A 20,540-nucleotide genomic window follows, 5' to 3' on the forward strand; every position below is an offset into this window, starting at 1 on the left:
TTACAGTAGGACAGTTAATAAACCACTTATATAGGCCACACAAACAAGATACACTGCAGTACCAAACTTCTTAGTCTCTGAGTCTGTTGAAGAAAATAGCTTTATAATTCATGCATATAAAAAAGAAAATTCACACTAAAAGTCAGACCAGACACTGAAATTCCAATCTGCAATAGGCTGTCTATAAGATATAAGGCGTCTCCCAGCCTCCGCTTACAGGGAGCAAAAGAATTGTATCCAGCCTGTGTTGGAATGATACATTTCCTCCTCCCACTTTCTTTTCCTGACAAGATTAGTTTCCCTGGGATGAAGGGAAAGAGAAGCATGTGGCAGTGATGCATTCAGTCCTGGTTCTGTGATAAGCAGAGACTGCAAACCCACCACGCTGAATCCTGCCAAACATATGCTCATGTGAACTAGATTTCAGGGCTTCTGCTGGTTGAGTTGTTTATTTAAATCATGCCAGGGAAGTGAATTTACATCTCCTACCCCTACTTTGCTTCCTGCATTCCAAATTGTTTATGCTATATTATTTGGCCATAAGATTCCATTTAGAAGGAAAAGAAAGCTCTCCAAACTCTGTCAGTATTCACATGCAACCTAATGTAGGAAAAAACCTGAAACTCAATGAGAATCTCATCAATAATTTGTGGCGTACATAACACTTGAAAAGATTAACTTCTTTAAAGGTCAGATTCTACCAGTGGATGGATAAAACCTGTCCTTCCTTGTGGATGAATTTACCATTAAGAATGCTGTTACCTGCCTTAATGAGACACCCCTAACATTTGATACTTGTGAAAAGGTATTGAGACATTGATCTTTTTTAAGTTCAATCCAGTCATTAATAGAACTTGGGGGAGAAATGGTATATACATGCACAAACAAATGCTCCTCAAGACAAGACCAACGTTTGAAACCCTAAGAGGCCTTCATAAATCATGCTCCACTTCCAGCAAATGGTGATTTGTCACTTCTTGGTCATCCTCAGGAAAAAAAAAATAGAAAGGAAAGGTGTTCTCTCATTCATGTCCTTTCTTTATGTAAAACAAAAGTTTGAAAAGTTTGAATTTGGATTCCTGGGGCCAAAATCCCAGCTATAGGCCATTTCAGAAAACAATACTTACACCTAACAAAATAACAAATACTATTAAGCACCTCAAATCTACTTAAAATCACTAAGAAATGAGGAAGTCAAGGTTTATTTTATAGGGGATTCTGTGTTTCAAACACAGCCAGGAATTGGCCACAAAAAGGAGACTACAACTTTTCTAATATATTGAACAAATTAAAATTCAAATCTTTGTTTCATAAATCCAAGTTACTTTCTTGATAGCCCTTTCACTTTAGGGTATGAAAAGAAAAATCAATAAACTGAACAATTTCCATAGCTATTACACACACTTCCCAATTTCAAACAGAACCAGGAAAGGTTATACAAAGGACACAGGAAAGAACATTGCACTGGCATTACCACAGAATTCAGAAAAAGTTTGGTTATGAACAGCAACTAAAATGGGTTATAGGATTTAAATCTGATGCCCTGAGACTAACGTGTTTCCTAACTCAGCTGTGGCCTTGCACAGAGCGTGTGGCAGAATTGCAAGGTGACACTGCTCACATATTTTCCATGAAGCCAAATCTATTAATCGTGTGGTTATTAATCCTATCATACTGCAAGTCCTGGGGTCTTACTGGAATCTCTGTAAACACACATGAGCTTTTTGTCTCATGAATGCTTTTGAGATCTCACCATTCCATGGTCACTTCTGTCCTACTATTTAGTTTGAGTTGCTCTCTGCTTGGCATCCTCTGAGATACCAAGCACTGCTATTCTGGCATCACCTGTGTTAGCTCATGCTCAGCTTCTCAGATGTTTCACTGCTGTTGTTTTCTGTGCATAAAAGAGTGGATGTAAGGAAAAGGCACTTCCAGCTGTCCTTTACATCACACAGATGCTCCTTAGGTGTGTGGCTGCACATAGAGAGGGAAGGATACAGCCTACCAGCTCCTAAACTTGTGTCCTCCTTAGCATTAGGATCTCTCCTGGTTTTGAGCACTGTACACTTCTGATCAAAGGGACTGACTCTGTATTGCATGCCTACATTCATACATGCTTGGTCATTCCTCATTTCCATGCCTGCTGATCATATCTATTCCTAGCAATTTGTTGTCATTAATTCTATTATTGTCTGTGTTGTACCATTTTCTTTTCCTGTAGATTAGCTCTGTGCTAATGTTTCCATCCTCTTGCATCACAGAGCATCCTTTCTCAGTCATCTGTCATTTTAGCACTAGTACATGTGTTCCTGGAGTCTGCTTACTACAGCTCCAGGCTCCCTCCTCCCAAACCTGGCTCCTTCCTACCCAGCTACACATACACAAACTCACAATTCCCACTGGTCTCCAGACTAGGTTTGTCAGAGTGGGGCAGAAGTTCAGACAGGCCAAATCTCAGCACATCTTGCTGCTTACCAGCTAGGAGGCACCAGCAGCTACAGGTAGGAAAGCCAAAACCTTGGTGGGGTGGGTTGGTACAGCTGCCCAGCACAATCAGGGAAGCAGCGTGCACTGCTTTTAAAGCTGCCTGCCAAGGGAAGGATGCAAATGTCCAGCCTCTGCTCATGGCATGACTAAGTTGGCAGCATTTCAACTGGAAAAAATCCCTATTCACTTCTTAGTCCTGCCCTTCCTGAAAGTGTATTCTGCATCACCTGCCAGAGGGCCTCCTTCATGCTGAACTTGTGCTCCCATCTCCTGCTGAGACAAGGTGTCCCACATTCACTCCCCATCACAGGACACTCCTGTTTTCTTACACTAAATATGCCAAAAAATAGAGTTGAGAAGTCCACCTTTCCAGCTTGTTTGTCAGCATAGCCTCTTCTCCCTCCCACAGAGAACACAGCTCTTGACATCACCTCCCACAGCAATAAAAAAAGAAAGGCTTTAGCATTTCCCAGCAATCACATTAACTTTGAAGAATTGTCTGGCAGTGGCACCTGCTGCTAAGGATACAGATGTACAGGATGAACTAAAAGGCATTTCTCCATGAAGCAGATGATATCACTGCACATACGTCACTGTTCATCATACGTTCCTCTCATCATCTCACTGTTCATCATACGTTCCTCTCATCTGATCAATGATTTTACTTTGGCAAAGGCATCAATGTAATAGCTTTGGGGGACAATCAACTTCAAACAAACTTTGCAGAAATCCTAGCAGTAAAACAAAAACATAAGGAAGAATTTCTTTATGTTCCACTGAGAGAAGCTGTGCTTCATTTTGAGCGGAAATTTGGTGTATTTAAAACATAATTAAATACAGCTCCAAGGGGGAAAAAAACCCCAGCAAACACAATGTGATGTAGTTCATAGTAAGAACCTGAGTATCCTTACAGCTGAGTTCTTCTCTGTGGCTACCAGCCTTTTCTAAGGGAAGCACATACACATTCATGTTACTACTTCAATATCAGCAAGGCAAACTCAGGAGATTCCATTTCAGCAAAGCAGATGAGAATTCAGAAGGAATTAATGTGCACCAAGTATGAGATCCAGCCAAAAAATCTCCCATTTCATTTTGGACTTCAGAAATAACTATAGTAGAATAGACCCTAGAATATCCATTATAAGATGGATCCAACACCCAATTTAAAATGCAAACCTTGAGAGCATATTGGTCACTTCCACAAGCACTGTAAAGAGGCCTAAATGAGCTGGACAAAAATGCTATTATTATTACCATTATTATTACTGTTAACCATCAGGGTGATTTTTTTTTTAAGGTGGGCCCATGAGAACACCATAAAAGGTCAGTTATTCAGTTCCTCATCTGATTTTTTTTGGCTGTTCAGAATACACAAAACAAGCACAAAGCTGCTACCAAAACAAAAAAGTGATTTTTCAACATCTGGCATTTTCAGCTCCATCATTCTGGTATAGATGGTCCAAAATGGATATATATTGCTAAGGGCAGGAATAGAGCAAGGAGAGCCAGGTCAGGCACAGGAGGTTGTGCTGTTCAGGTGTGTTGAGTCAATTAGTCTGTGATGAGATCTATTACAGTTACTAATTCCAAAAGTATTAATTTAAATTAGTTCACAGGCTGCTCTATGTTCTGCAAAGGATAAAAATTTCTCTTCTGGCTTCATCAGTTCTGGCTATAGTAACACTACTTGATCACATTCAAGGGCTTTCCTTTCCAAATCTTCTGCAGGATGTACACTAGGCCTGGACTTCTATGTGGCTCATAAGGACATTCATGCTTATATTAAATAGGATAAAATTTATAATAAAATGTATTTCTGCAGTATGAAAGAAATCAACCACAAAATGAGAGCCTTCTGCTCTGTGCAGTATTAGACAATATCCAGATTTGTTGAGTCAATGCTTTGGTAATTTTTGTCGTGCCTAAAAAGTACAGCCCTTTTGAAAATGTTACAGCTTTTTATTTCAAAATACTTAGAAAATTATTTGGGGCCCAGCTGCAATGAAATCTGCTGAAGAAATGTTAAAGCCCTTCTTTCTTTCTTTCTTCAGTCTTAATTTGAGGAATCTTTGTTCAGGGTCTGTAGATTACGGGTATCTGCAAGAGATACTTGGGATGTTTTTGCTTTGTCTTTGGCATTAGCAAAACAGAGCAGAGGATCATGACAATACCTCAGCCTTAAAAATGTTTTGAGGATTTGGCAAGTAAACAATTTTTCTACTTGAAATAATGATTTCCATCTATTACTCCAGAACAAGTACAACTGCCCTACAATGCAGCCAGCCTTCCAAGGACTCTTGCCTCCTATAGCCTCGCTCCAGACCTGTAAAGGTATTTTTAGTCTCCTAATAAAAGAGCAAGGTAGCAAATCTTTCCAAATCTCAACGCCAGTCCTTTTTGCTCACTCATCAAGGTATTTTGCTCTAGAAGACAGATTTTGATGGTCTAAGAACTATTTATGTGGATATTATCCTGCCTGATTTCCTTTTTGTTATTAATTTGCACACAGGAATACTCTCTCTAGCAGTATGCTCCAGCATGTTGACCCATCAGACCCTCTTCTGTAACAAGCTGAACATGACCAGAAGGGCTTAGCTCTCATTACGGCCTTTTCTGCCCTTGCATTCTTTTATCAGACAGCCTCTGTTATATTACTCAATGTTCTTCAGTCAACACTTTGAATTGTTTGCCCCACAGGTAAATTCATTGTTTATTCCTGTCAACACAGTGGCTTTAGCATTGACAGAGGAAAGGCAGGAAAGCACCAAGAGCCTGCTGCTTGCATGCCACCTCCTGGCATATCAATCCCACAGAGCCATGTCCTCACTACACATAACCCTAACAAGAATGGTAGCACAATAGCTATAGAAATTGGAGGTCTGAAACATCTCTCTTGTGAGAAAACACTGAGGGAGCTGGGCCTGTTTAGAGAAAAGAAAATTGAGAGGAGACCTCATTAATGCATATAAATATCTCAAAGGCTGGTGCCAACAGACTCTTTTTGGTGCTGCCCAGCAACAGGATAAGCAGCAATGGCCATAAACTAAAACACAAGAAGTTTCACCTCAACATGAGGAAGAACATCTTTACACTCAGTGTGGCAGAGCAGTGGAACAGGCTGTCCAGGGCAGTTGTACATCCTCCCTCTACAGAGATATTCAAAAGCCATCTGGAAAGTTCCTGTGTCAGCTGCTCTGGAGGGCACTGCTTTGGCAGGGGGGTTGGACTGGATGATCTCCAGAGGTCCCTTCAAACCCTAATGATTCTGTGATTGTGTGAAATTATTTAAGGATCATTCATAGAATCAACCTGCTAAAGACAGGGCAATTTTGTGAGTGAAAAAAATTGACGCATAGCATTTACGTAGTTTTTATCTGACCTTGCTCACATACCTCATGACTACTTGCAGTTCCTCCTGTAAGCCATGCCAGGCTTTGTACTCAGAAATGTCTCTCATGGTGGGGCTTCCTAAGTTATCCATACAAGCAAAGACTTGATACTTCACAGCACAGTTCTGGCTGGAAATAATCCAAGAAGCAAATGTCCTGAAATTCCCAGCGAAGCCATGAGAATACCCAGTGAGTGGGAATGAATTTTTGCTGCCTCTTCCCATTCCATCTCAGCTGCTCCACTGTCCTTCTCAGACTGAAGTGGGAGTGCTGACAGAATCACTCTCAGATGGAAACAGAAGTCGTCCCAGTCAGGGCTCTTCTCAGACCCTGACATGCAAAAGGCTATTTTAAATGTGCTGATCATCAGGCATGTGGAGGCAGGCCACCACAGGCTGTGCACTACAGACTGGAGAAAGAGAAAACCCTCCCTCAATAAATTTTGGACCCAGGTCTCCCTTCAAACTCTGACAGACACCACTTGCAAGTGCCAAGAATATAAGAGCAGGGCACAAACTTAGAAATAGCCTCCATGGTATCCAGCCTCCAGCAACATGTGTCTTGAGAAATTCTCAAGCTAGAACTGGTATATTTATGTTTAAATGCTTTTGACAGATCTGTTGGCATAATATTGTCTAATTGCTTTTGGAACCCAACACATCCAACAGCAGTAAGTTCCTCAGGTTAACCAAGCCCTGTATGAAAAAGTCCTTACCTGTTCTGCATTTACCACCTGGCAGTCCAAGTGGTTGTCCTACAGCTTTTGTACTGCGAGAAACTGAGGCAACCAAACATTCCTGACTCACATCTCCATGCTGTCTGTGACTGCCAAAGGGCTACACGTGCACCCAACCCTTCCCTCTGCCCAGCTACTCCTATCTGCAACAGCATCAGCCACAGTTGCAGGAACAGGTTCTCTGGGAGACAGTGAGCTCACTGTCTGCTGCACAGGATTAAGGACATTAGTTTCCAACTCAAAGCATGTAATCATGCAGGATTATAGAATCATAGAACTGGGAAAGACTTGGAAAGACCACATGGATGACAGCGGAACAGCTCGTGCCTACATCACCCCAGACAAACACCTGAGCCTTTAACAAACCTTCTTTGGCTGAAGCCTGTTACTTCTTACCCTACACCTACAGAGAAGAGCTATTTTCCCTGCCTCTTTCCAGCAGCCATTTACACATTTGCAAAATGTTGTTAAATATCCTTACCCATCTCTTTTTAAACAAAGAACTCCAATTCACAAAATCTTCACCTGAGATTTTATTTTGACCTCGATCATTCCCACTGTACTCAGATCAAACTGTCCAGTTGATCCCCATCTTTCAACTGTAGCTCCCAAAATCTGAACTATAACCCGGCTGAGACTATACTTAGTGTAAAGGAGATAGATCATTTTACAGATTTCACAAGTGGTATATTTTGGTTTTGCATTGCACGATGGCTTTGCCTTTTGAAGCAACACAGCATTTGGGACATAATTTCACCCTTTGGACCACAATAAACACCAGATCTTCTCTTCATAGGCTTACTTGTATTTGTGCAGTTGATTATTTTTGAAGTGAAATATATTGCATTTATCCACTTATTTCAGGCTGTGTCTCCAGTTTGTCAACATCATTTTGGCTACCAAATGTATCATCAGTCTTTCCTGTCCCCTCAAAAAATCAGATCAAGACTGAACAGTAGCTGTAAAAAAGTACATGAGGATGAAAAACCTTTCAAATTCTAAAAGAGTATTTTTTAAATTGAGCTATTAATCAAGGTCTGAACTACCTTCAAAATAGGTCCTTCTTAATATCACAGGTGCAGCTCATCTCTAATGTGGTTTCACAGAATAATTAAATGCAGACAGCTTGGGCAAACATCCAAATCTTCAGTTATTCACCTTATCTAAAAAACTCTGGCAAATAGTTGGAAGTGTTGTAATTCCTAACACAAAGAGCATATAATATCTGGGACCACTGACTGAATATTTGAGATACCTCTCATTGCTTTATCCACAGTAGGCAAAAATAGCATTAAACAAAGTGCTGTAGTTAGAAAACACTTTCTCATGTTCTTGTTATTTTAGGCAGCTCTGCTATTGGTGCAATTATACCAACAGTTTTGCCGTGTCACTTCTTTAAAATACCCATTCACCTCTATTTGTGCAATGCTGATGGCTAACCTAGGCCCTGCAACCTATTTCTAGCTCTTACTGAACCTCCCAACAGGGGATCCTACAGTGAGGCCAGCACACAGAACATGGGTAGCCAGGACTAAAGCATTTGCTCTTGCCCTCAGACTTTATACAACTCTTGGAATATATTTTTAACCATTCACAGTCCATATTCACCCTCTTCAAAAGGGCTTTTTTGACAAAAACACAAAACTGTTTCAGAAGTGGAATGGGCCTCCCAAGAGTGGTGCACTGGCCGCTCATTTGGGCAGCTCTGAAGGGGCAAAGATGGCATTAGCATTTACATTTGTGATAAATAGATTTTATTCCTATGATGCCTCTGTTATAAATTCATCCTCATTACACAAACTGGGAACTGAAAAGCAAGATTAGGTGACTGAATTCCATCAGCAAGTCTGCAGCAACAGAATCTAGGTCCTGCACCCAAGCCCAGTGCTTTCCACACTAAGATGTGCCAAGGAAAATAAAAAGAAGATAGATTTTTAAACTCCTTATGTTTGCTAATCATCCTGTAACCGAACCTAACACCTCACTAACTTAGTTTACAGCATGGAGCTACTTTGACTTACTCAGTTTTACTCTCAATTTTAGAGCAATATGCTTCTCACTTTCCGAAGTTGTTATTCCAAGTGAGACTTGCCAAATTCACTTTGGTTATGTTACAGATCAGCCTAACAATGTGGGAGTGCATGAGAAAACAGTATCCTCTGCTCTGAATAACGGCAATGTTCGGGGAAATAAGCTGTGCCACCACACTAGAAATGAAGAAGATGAGTGGCCAATAGCTTTGGCAGCTGGATTGCTAAAGCAGGACCACCAGCCCCCAGCTCTGTGCTAAGCTAACAGAAGCCCACCCACCAGAACAGGGGCACAGCACAGCTCCAGGTGCCCATGTCACATGGAAAGTGCCAGCAGAGCAAAAGGCAGGTGCCTGCCACTGCTCCAGGCATGCAGGGGTAGCAAGAGCAGATACACAGAGGGTCAGACTAGTGTGTGTGGCTGCACCGCGGGGCCCAGAAAGTGACCAGATGAATGCACTTGAGCTCTGTGGCCAGCTGCGAGGTTACCACGCGCGGATTTGCATCGTTTTGCCCCGGGCACTAATGGAACAGACAATCTGCACACACGGCTGGCGTGGCGACTTCCAGCAGCACGAAATCTAGCAACTCGCTCTGGAAGGAGGATCACACAGTTATTCAACTCACAGGGTACACCAAAATCTGCAGGAACATCTTTTTCTCAAGGTCCTACTAGCAATAGCCTGGAGCAAAACATATTTGAAAAGTCTCAGAGACAAAAAAAACCCCAAAACAACAGAGTTTTGTTTACCCCGTTCAAAGCTAAAGTTGGTCACAAAAAGTTTAGTAGTTTTCAAGTGACACTTCCAACACAAAGTCCTGACTTTAAATGCAAAATTCCCTCTCATGAAATTATGCCATGTTTTAAACAGCTGAGAACAACCATTTGAATTCTTTCAAAATGCAATTTAAACCTGCATAGATCTCATGAAGCTTTAAAGAGATCTATGAGTTAAGCAGCCATGTTTTACATACAGTTTTAAAAAGCACTCTCGCAGAAGGGTTTCAAAGGACTACTATTTAGGGATTTCAATTCCCAGGAATTTCCAGGCTGGAAAATTTCTGAACAAAAACTGCCATGAAAAATCAAGGACAAACACTCACAAAAAACAGTGTTCAGGTGGGAATGAGCAGCACGCCCTTCCAATCACAAGATATCATCCTAGGTCTCTGGAAGCTTGTAAGGTGTGAAGCTACAAGTCTCTGTGAAGCTGAACTCACACAGAACAGACACTTTTTAGAAGTTGCCTTCGGTTGAGCAGCAAATTTTGCACGGCTCAGTAGATCTTTAATTATTCACACTCAAGTAACTACGCTCCTACTGGAAATCAAAAATATGAATGTACAATACCTTGCTGGGAGTGTACAAGCAGCACAGGTCCTTCCCAGAGTATCAGTGGAGCTGGGCTCGGACTCATCTCGGCCAGCTGCTCCCCTGCCGGGTGTCTGCACCGCTCTCGCAGCTGGTCTCGCACAGACCGAGAGCTGAGCCCTGATTCATGATTTCAGGCTCCAGCCATGGAATGCAGCCATTGAAAACCCAGAACTATTTTTACCCCCGAGCAGCCACAGCATTTCTGCCCCATAAAGACTGCTGAAGCTGATGCCTTACCCTGCACACACACCCACCCTGAACCTGACCAGCTAAGATGCATGGTTCCCTGGCATTTAGTGGGGTTTTTAACTGCACAGTTGCTACCAACAGGACAAAGCAGTACAGCCCCTGGCATTATTGTCAGCCCTCAGAAGTCAGACATTTGATCCCAGTTGTCAAAATTAGAAATTCCTCAGAAATGCTTTGCTCTGGGAGATAAGATTAGCTCAGAGCAATGGCTGTCTATATGGTTTGTCTTGTACACCACCAACCCCAGCCTGCATTTAACAAATACGTGCTCAGATCTTCAGCTGACAGGCGGCAGACGAACATAAAAATCATTACATGTCGAACACAATCACAATGTGCTTTAAGAAAAATCACAAGGTCAGGCAATCTCAAAAAAATCACAAACCAGACCAAAATGGCTTTTTATATAGAACATTCAGAAATATGGAATTGTCTTACTTAAAAAATTAGCAATAAATCAAAGGCAGACACCTGAACTAACTTTTCAAGATTATATAGAGAATACTGACCACCTGAAACTTCTCAACTCTGCTGTCTTGAGCCTACAGGATTCTACAAGTGTACCTCAGAAATAAAAAATACTGGAGGCATAAATAACAATAAAAGCTAATTGTTTTTTACATAATTAACTATTATCAACGCATTAAATAATCACTTAAGCAGAGAACAGGTGCCTAGCTGGACATATTTAAGAGGTCCAAATACCTGAGAACCAGCAGACTCACTTAACTTGCTCGTATTTTGCTTTAGACAATGAAAAATAACTGTAGGCATTTTTCAGAAATATGTGGTCGAAACACAAGAGGAACAAGGCAAAACTGACAGACCTACTGACAACTGTCAATTATTAGTACTTAACCTGTGGAATCACATGAAGGTTGAGATAAGAATCAACACCATCACATCACAGAAAATGGTCACTGCCATGTGGAGTTTCAAGGACAATATAAAAAAAATTATGCAAAGAGCGAGACTGCCAAGGTCATAGGAAGACAGTTATGGTGACCAACAAGCAGCAAATGAAATAACCAAGCTTCCTAATGAGTTTTGGGGCAGCAACCTCTCTGTAAGGTCCCTTCAAAAGGCAGCTGCAATGGAAGCTACAGTACACACGTACACTTAATGCTGCGTGTAATTTAAGACAAATTTCCTGACCAGATACACCCAAAGTTGGGGCAGTTGGCATTCTGGAGATATTCTACTTAGGAAAAAGTAATGGAATAATGACAGGATTATTTCACATCACTCACAACTGGCTGTGTCTGGCATCACGCAGACTGGTTCTGCAGCTCTGAAGGATCTGTCTGTTCTAAGCAAGACCTTGGTACTGGGAATCCCCCCTTTGCTGTTTCATACTTACAGAGAGACTACTGAGAGAGCATAGGTGGAGAGTGCAAGGAAAACAGAAATAAAGGAGACCACTTGGGGAAGAAGAAAGCTACAATTAGAGTGTGTAAAAGAACATGAAACATATCTTAAAGTGGGCCAGATCTGACACCAACGACCTAAAGCTCAGAGAAGGTTAAAGGAGCAATACAAGCTTGTAACATCCAGAAGGCTGAGCCACTTTAACATAGCGCTGGGGGAAATAAAGCAGAAGAAATGCTGTTGCTGTGAATTAATGTCTCTGTGAGAGATTATTCTCAGAGAACAGCCTTCTGCTATTTCTGCAATAAGCTGACTCTCCCGAAGTCCCTTTCATTTGCAGTGAGCACCAGAAACTCTATCAGCTACAAAAAGCCAGGAGAGAATAAGTCTGGCTAACAAAACCTGTGTGCAAGTAACTTCACAGTTTTTATCACTTTTCACCTAGGAATTAGGAAGTACATATTTCCTACCTGTTAAATTACTACCAGTTCAAGGACAGTGCCTCAAGTTATTGGCTCTCACAAATAAGAGAAAGTGAAAAAGACTGGTATAAAACCCATTCCTTTTCAGCACAATACTTAAAGTTCTCCTTTCAAAATTCCAAACAGAATTCAAAAGGAAGGAAAAACCATACACTAATATAAACCCAAGACTGTCTGATAATAGCTTCTGCTTTTAATACCTTATTCAGCAAATTTCAAGCTTTTTGAAAACCAGAGGGTGAAGAGTCAAGATAACCTCCATGGATTTTTAATCTGGCTGTTTTGGAGACTGCTAACACCAGACAGGAAATTATTCACCATTCTCGCAGCTGAACTCACTAGTTCATATGGCAGTGTGGAGGGATGGCCAGAGGAGCGCCTAAAACAGGGAGCAGCAATATGATGCCATCTGTGAGGGCCTCAACATTTGCTAGTTTGTTTCTAAATGAAGAGTTTAAAATAGTTATTTAAATATTTGCCACTTAGAAAGACAAGCTTTTCCCTTCTGTACTCAATTTTATGCCTGGCTTGGATTCAATGGTCAAATAGAAAAAGGAAAAACCCTCCATGAAGCACAGAAACAATTTTTCAGTATCAAAAAATAAATCACGAAAAAGTATTGTAGCAGCCTCCATCACAATTACCAGAAAGGCTTTAATATATGAGAAAGGAGGATGGAGAGGAAATAGATTTAAAAAGTAGCAATTTAGGGTGCCAAATTCCAACAGGTTTTAAAGTTTTTGTTCTTCCAGAAAAAAACATCCTACTCATCTCACTTTTGAGGATTAGCACCATGCAAGGCATCTTTTATGACATTTTCAGGCATCATGAAGAAATCCTAAATCACTTTTTCATAAAGATCCTATATGCTTACAGGACAAGAACTGTAATGAAACTATCCATCATTGGTGTTAAACAGTCCATGCAACTGAAGACCAACAGAAAAAAGAATCTGAAACCAATTCATCGACTTTATAGTTTCAATTTTCAGGGAGAACATCAAATTATTTTAAGTAGCAGTTATGATGCAGAAACTCAGAGGCATCTTCAGGTCTTTCTGTTACTCTTCAAGAAGCACAGCCAGGCTGTGTGGATCCTGCTTGAACAGAAAGTGAGAGGAACGACCTGAGAGCTGAAATTGCTGCTGCCACTTTGCAGCACTGCTCTGGTGTGAGTGCAGGAGAAGGGGGTGAAAGGGAGAGCTTCCTAAAGAGAAGATGTATTTCTAGTTTAGATACAAAGCTAAGTGCCTGACAAACCTTTTGCACTCACGTGCAGACAGAAACCAAACTCAAAAAGACACCCAAAAACATACATTTCTTTCCTCTTCTTCAGCAGCCTCAAGAGCCAGTCATCCTAAATAGTTATTATTGCTATTCATCCAAAATGCAGAGGCATGAGAAGGACAAACACCCATGCAGCTACCATGAGCCAGGTTTGCAATCACAGCACAGGACAGCTGCTAACTGAAGGCTTAATTTGTGTTCATGTCATTGCAGCATCATGCCTAGAACAGAAGTCTTACCCACCTCACAGGGATGCCTACAGAATCAGCCCCACTTGGGAGGCAGAGGCCTTGAACCGATCTACCTGCACTGATTCAAATCCAGTTTGCTCATGTGGAAAAGCTCAAAGTGTGATATTTATACTTAATCCTGTTCCAAAGAGGAGAACTGAAAGCAGTATCTCCGAGCTCTGCTTCAGGCTTGCACTAACGTAATGATTTTGCTTGCTGGCTTCTAAGCAGTCAGAACACTCAATTACCCCTGTATGTCTTATTTCTTCTATTTCCTAAGCATTTGCTCTGAGCTACTGCTGAAAAAGGATGCTGTGCTAGTGTTGCTCTGCTTCACAACTGCCTTCCTGTGTGAACTCAAGACCCTACAACACAGCTATTTAATCTGCATCTGAATGTTCTGCCAAAAAGAGGTACAGCTATTGAAACTGTAGGTGCTTGTAATATCAAAGGCACTCATTTTGGGTACAAAACACTGCCCATCAATGAAGTTGGAGGGCATGTCCTGGTGTTGTATATGCTGTTCACAGGAAAGCTTAATTCTACTTGCAACAGAAACACCAAATCCCCTGCAACGATCAAATGTCAAACCAACAACAGAAATTGCCAACCTTTTAAATTCAGTACTGCAGCACACCTCCCCTGTATTTACCTTTAATTTTGGCTTTTTTTTCTTTATATGCTATTTGTCAGATAATATGAAATGCATCAAATCAAGGGTTTCTTTCAGAAATTCTTGGAGATAGAATTTGAGGAGTCTTTCTTAGATCACACCTTTTTTTTTTCCTCATCTTTATCATTTCTTTTCTGATCACCTCTTTTTATTTCACATTCTCAGATCAGGAGCTAAAATGTCAGCAAACTCTGTTAAAATTCATATACAAGTAAGAAATGTCATAGCACCTACTGAACAATGTAATAATCTCCTGTGTTACCACATTCGTAATTCTTCTTAGCTTCTTAGAACACAAATTTGGAGGAAATGCAGGACCAAATATAATCATAACAAGACAGTAACACAAATGTTCAGCTTTCAAACTTCTCTAAATGGAATAACACACACATCATTCAACAGAAAATGAATTTTAAAAACCCTCTTCTTCCTCAGGTAATTCAATTTTGAACAGTGGATATTAAAATGTTATCTAGCTTGTGTGACTTACAGCAGGTGCCTTCCTTACAATAAAGTCTTCTTTTATAAATGGTAATAGCTATGCAAAAATGTTTTTCAGCACTCAGGTTTTCCAGAGAGGAAGACTAAGAAAGCAACAAATTTTTGAGTATCAGCATTGATTCAGTGCAGCACTTCCATGCTTCAACTGTTCCCCAGGTAAATCCAGCAGAATATTTCATATTTACCTAAGGCTGCCACACACCTGGGAGTCCTAACTATATCCAGCAAGCACAGCAAGAACAGCAGCATCCAGTTAGCCCTGTATTTTTCAGAGCAGGCTAGAAGACTGAAGACAGCTATTGCTGTGTTAGCTCACAGCTGCTGCTTTTTGGTGGGTTCTCAGCTATGCTGCTAAAAACCAGGACAGCCAACACCCTCCATTCTGAGCAAAGGGCACCAGAATGGTGCACGATTTTCTTTTCTGTGAAAGCTGAATGATTTATGTACAGTGTAGACACAGGATCAATAACTGAAGCTCTGATCAAAGGAGACAGCTGAGCCTTGATTAATCACAGCAGGTTATCTTTTATGTGATAGATCAAATCTGGAAAGGGCATCTCTCTAAGAGGATAGGCTGGATCCTGCCAGTTCCTCAGCAGCACACAATGCAACCTTACTACCCAAGAAAGAAATCTGAGAGGCATATCCAGCATCCAGCAGACTCTGCAGAAGTCTGATCACCCAGAGGTGGGATCCAAGACAGTCAGTAGCAGACAGCTCAGGTGATCAAACAGGCAGCTGCTACCTGGTGCCTGGAAAAGAGCAGTTGGTAGGAGAGGCAGGTATTGAAAGGAATACCTGATGCTGCCCACAACCCACAGAGTGACAGGGCATGACAGCCTCACCTAGACACACACTGCAACCACCAGCAGAGCAGCAGTTTAAATGCTGTTTATTCTGACATGTATGTACGTTCACGCTCTTGTCTCCCAACTGTTTACCAACTGCACCAAAGTGTTATTAGGACATCATTTCTCAAAGTGCTCGTATCATAATTACTCTCCCCTGCTTTCCCCTTCCCCCCCCCCCCCCCCACCCAAGTTTACTGGTTCTCAGAGAGTTTCTGTAGGTGTATCTGTTGATTGGTAGAACATAACAGCCCTGCCTGTAAATCTTTAGACCACCAGTGCTACCAAAATACAAAGACCAAGGTGGTAGTAGCAAACACTGCTGCCTACATAGGGATCCCAAAGGCATTATATACCAAGCTTGCTTATAAGCTTTGGAAAAGCCACTGACTATCAAGCAATAAAACATACATCCAATTTCTTTTGCTTGTGCAGTCGTACACCTTCTCTGCAAAAAATACATTATTTTTACAGTAGTGCAAAAAATATTTTATTAGGACTATTATTATTATTATTTCTTCATAAAAGTAATCTACACAGAAGGCTATGGATTCAGGAAGGCACTGGAGGATATATTTAACTAAGAAACTGAGTGGCCTCATCTCATACACAACCCTGCAAAACAAGAGGTGAGAATTCAGGGAGCTCTCTATTGCTGTCTGATATGGCTGTGCTGCATTCTTTTGTCAGCTGAGATACCCAGAGATAAAGAGCAGGGTATGTCCTGGTACACTGACTAATTGCAAATGGGAATGCTCCTCTAGACCTAGTTGGTCTCTTTAGTATGAGATAAACAAGCAACCTCAATCAAATATTAGCAGTCCAGTATTTCTGGGGTGTCTGCCATACTCAGCAACAAGCTCTCTACTGTTACAAAGATCATAATGCCACGCTAGGGTTTGTGCAGTTCTTGGCTTCAGGATAAATTAATCGTTCTTTTCCCTTTACTTCAGAATACACAAAAATGAGAAGAAAGTAATATTCCCGCACATCAGCAGAAGAACTTCCAAACATGGGCCTTCTTCCACTTACAAAGCCCCCTAGGAATCAGTGAAAAAATACATAGGAGTGTTCAGCCTCTGCTCTGGAGAAACAAGAAACAGAATTGACAAGTAATGAAAGCTGGAGTCATCCAGTGTTCAAGATCCTGCTACAAACTGAAACTGGAGCTACAGAGAGGCAAATGCACATCCCTATTGTGTGGATCATAAATGAACAGCGTTAGTCACTTTACTGCTTGGAATAAAATATTTTGTACATTTTTTCAGCTACTATTGTTCTACCATTATCACACGGGCTGGTATTTGAATTTTCCCTGAGTTCCTTGGCATCTACAAAGATCTGTAAAATGCAACATCTGACCATGCTTGACAGTTCAGCATTAACCCAGGCATGCTTGGTTCCTTCTAAACACTAGTTTTTCCTGAAAACAGTAACTTGCATAAATGATGCACCATTATGCTCAGGCTTCAGGAATTGTAGATTGGCCCAGCACCAGCCACTTCTGAGGAACACCAAGGATGAGGAGGAGTCAACCTGTGTATTTAAAGGCCACGAGCATTGTTAGGCACATATAGTGTGCACCACACCAGCAACTGAATTTAGCAATCCACAGCCATAAACTGGTTCAAGTGTTTCTTGAAAGAGTTTGACACATATAAAGATGACAACAAATGAGCACAGCAGCAACATCAAGGTGGTGAGTAAAGAATGTGAGCGTATTTCATAAACACTGCCTATTTTTTCCTCTGGCACTGATCAAGACTCACTGTCAAGATCTTCTATTAAGCCTTTACAACTCCAAGATCTGAATGCGCTGGAAATAACCCAGTGGAATGCATCGGAAAATTGTTAAGCCATAATAATTTTAACTACGAACATCGTATTTATGACAGCCCCACCATTTTCATTATAACTCTGGCAAACATAGAAAGCTTTTTACTCCCCATTTAACAGCTATTTTTGTCAAGGCCAGGACCGCTATTAATGCTACAGCATTGGAGCCTCTGGCTGAATTTTAATCAGAAGTAGTCTCTCCTTCGTTTTAGGCAGAAGGAAAGTGGTGTGATGTTGTGATGTACCAGTTTGTCTGGCTGCTGCTGCTGCAAGGGTACAGAGGGCATCCATCTGCGCCCAGAAGAGCAGGACAAGGAGAAGGCATTCTGCCTGGGGCATTGATACCAGATTTTCTCTCAAAGCAACAGAGTATCTAGCCAGGTAAAGGAACCTGGGGAAAACAATACAGCAATCCCTGACTCATATGATACATTTGCTACAAAAAAAAAAAAAATACCAGGAGTCTGTGTGGAACTTGAGGTGCTGCTGAAGTCCCTGTTGCTGTCTCTAATTTCCTACATGCAACTGGCCATTTGAACCATGTCTCTCAACCCAGAGATCCAGTTGGCAACCAGAGCACAAAGTTTTAAGGCTTCCAGAGTATGAGCTTGTTAATTATAGTAGACACTTGAGTGTCAGGGCTGGCACCTCCAGTATCTCTGATGGGGATACTGGCCCCTTAAGTGACAATATATGGCTTTAGATCTATGCAGCACACAAAAGACTGCTCCTGCACAGTAAACAAAACTCAAAATTAAATATTTTTAGAGGAAATAAGAAAGCCAACTGGAACAGCAGTTGTTGATTTCTGCCTAGCTAGAAATTATTGGTGACATTTATGGCTAAGGTATTAGATGAGTCATCTTTGTTTCAATCTGCCTCTCTTAATTACTTCATTCCCTTTCTCATGCTCTTCAGCGGCTCCTTGTAGCAACCTCTAATTACTATTACTATTCATGGATGATGTGCATACACCACTTCAGCCTGCCTAACACACATATAATGCAATCAACATAGATCCATAGAATGGTTTGGATTGGAAGAGACTTTAAAGATCACCTACTTGCAGCCCCCTGTACAGGTAGGGACATCTTTTACTAGACCAGATTGCTCAGAGCTTCATCTAATCTGGCCTTGAACAATGACAGGGATGGGGCATCCACAGCTTCTCTGGGCAACCTGTTCCAGTGCCTCACCACCCTCACTCAAAGCAAAGAACTTCCTCCTATCTAATGTAAACCCACTCTCTCTTAGTTTGAAGCCATTTCCCCTTGTCCTATCACTACATCCTTTTGTAAATAGTCCCTCTACATCTTTCCTGTGGGCTCCCTTCAGGTCCTGTAAGGCCACAACTAGGTCCGCCCCAAAGCCTTCTCTTTTCCAGGCTGAACAATCCCAATTCTCTCAGCCTTTCCTTGTTTGAGAGGTGCTCCCTCCCTCTAATCATCTTGGTGGCCCCATCTGGACTGGCGTCCAACAGGCCCACGTCCCTCCCGTGCTGGACCCCAGAGCTGGATGCAGTGCTCCACATGGGCTCTCAGAAGAGCAGAGCAGAGCAGAGGGGCAGCAGATCCTCCCTGGATCTGCTGGCCACACTGCTTTTGATGCAATCCAGAACACTGTTGGCTTTTTGGGCTGCAAGTGCCCATTGCTGGGTCATGTCAGCCCCTTGTCCACCTGCAATAATGCTCCAGGAGAAAGCAGTGCTTCTTTAACTTCTGCTAAGCTGGTCCAGGTTCTCCAGCTTAAGCAAAACTTAGCAAACAGATTCCCCATTCCACCTACTGCTAACTTGACATCCACTTCCAAAAAGAGAACTCAAACCTTCTTTAACTCATGGGGGGTGCACCAGCTTCTTGCTCCACCAACATCACAGCAGCAGGGGCCATCCAGCAGGAACACAAGAACCACCAGCTCCCTCAGAATACAAGCTTCCCACTTCTTTATTCCCACAAACAGTAAAAATCATAGATAAATAGAGAAAAATGGTCAGAGTTCTGCATGAAATACAGCCTGGTATGTAATTAGCAAAGCAAGGGAAAGCATTCAAAACCAAATGTATTCAAATCAGCTCAGCCACCTCCAGCAATGTTCAAGAAAGAGCTACACGGGGCAAGGCCTGGCCTTGTTTTCAGCATAGATGAGTCCAAAGTTCCCCATGCTTCCAGAAGTGCAAATTTCTCTTGACAGCCACAAATTCATTTGAAGAATGATGACAATTAGAGAAACGTATTCTGTCACACTGCATAGTTTTATGTTACTCAATAATGCACTGATATATATACACACACAAGAATGTAAAGCATATTTTGACATTTAAACTATCTTAGCTTGTCTGTGCCACACAGCCCAAGCTGTCAGGAGAAATGTGGGAGTGCTGCAAAGTTTTGAGATAACAACAAGTTTTAATTAAATTATGAAGTAGAATTTTTACCAAATTAGCATGCACAGCTTCTCTCACACAAACACAAAAATGAAAATCATTTGGCTAACACTCACTTTTCTGGCCAGTCACTTCCCCAAAGCTGCAACTTTGACTGCTGCAAGCTTTTCCTCTCCAGAACATCAGTCCTTTTTACAGACTAAAGCACCAGTCTGAGATTCAGATGATTATGATTCAAACCCTGGCTCTGACACATTTAACTAACACTTACTCTGCTTCCAATCTAATCTGTAAAATTGGGATAATCCTACTTCTTCTTCTTAAACTTTGTGATTGGGTAGGATATCTCAGATACCAGAAATTCTCTGGCAGCATATTGTTCTCTGGAGGTCAGTTTCACTACCCACAAAGAGTAACTAACACTTTCTGAAGGCGCCTGGGCTTTTGTGGATGTCTAGTGATGCTCACTCTCCTTATTTACTAAGATAACCATCTTAAGTGGCTGGCACTAATCTTAAGAATTGTCATTGTTACTAACCCTACCAAATTTGCATGAAACTTCTGTAGGATGAAACTGAATCTTTCAAGATACATTCCCCAGGGATACAAGACTGAAGAAGAACCTGGTTCTGAAATGTGGAAGAGAGACCATGCACTCCAAACACGT

The 20,540-nt window shown here is 41.5% G+C and overlaps 1 protein-coding gene across 7 annotated transcripts in view; it reads right to left on the reverse strand.

Moving 5' to 3' along the window:
- Positions 1–20,540, reverse strand: part of TSPAN4 (tetraspanin 4) — a 415,376-nt gene that overhangs the window by 215,199 nt on the left and 179,637 nt on the right. The window contains exon 1 of one of the 7 annotated variants that reach the window (XM_038139110.1): positions 9,994–10,779. The exons of the other annotated variants lie outside the window; for them this stretch is intronic. Within the exon in view, the coding sequence (XP_037995038.1) occupies positions 9,994–10,060 (67 nt within the window). The 5' untranslated portion in view covers positions 10,061–10,779. Of the gene's footprint in view, positions 1–9,993; positions 10,780–20,540 lie in introns of those variants that run through there. 7 annotated transcript variants of the gene reach the window in all.

This window comes from Motacilla alba, chromosome 5 (genome assembly GCF_015832195.1).
Source record: "Motacilla alba alba isolate MOTALB_02 chromosome 5, Motacilla_alba_V1.0_pri, whole genome shotgun sequence".
Classification (NCBI taxonomy): domain Eukaryota; kingdom Metazoa; phylum Chordata; class Aves; order Passeriformes; family Motacillidae; genus Motacilla; species Motacilla alba.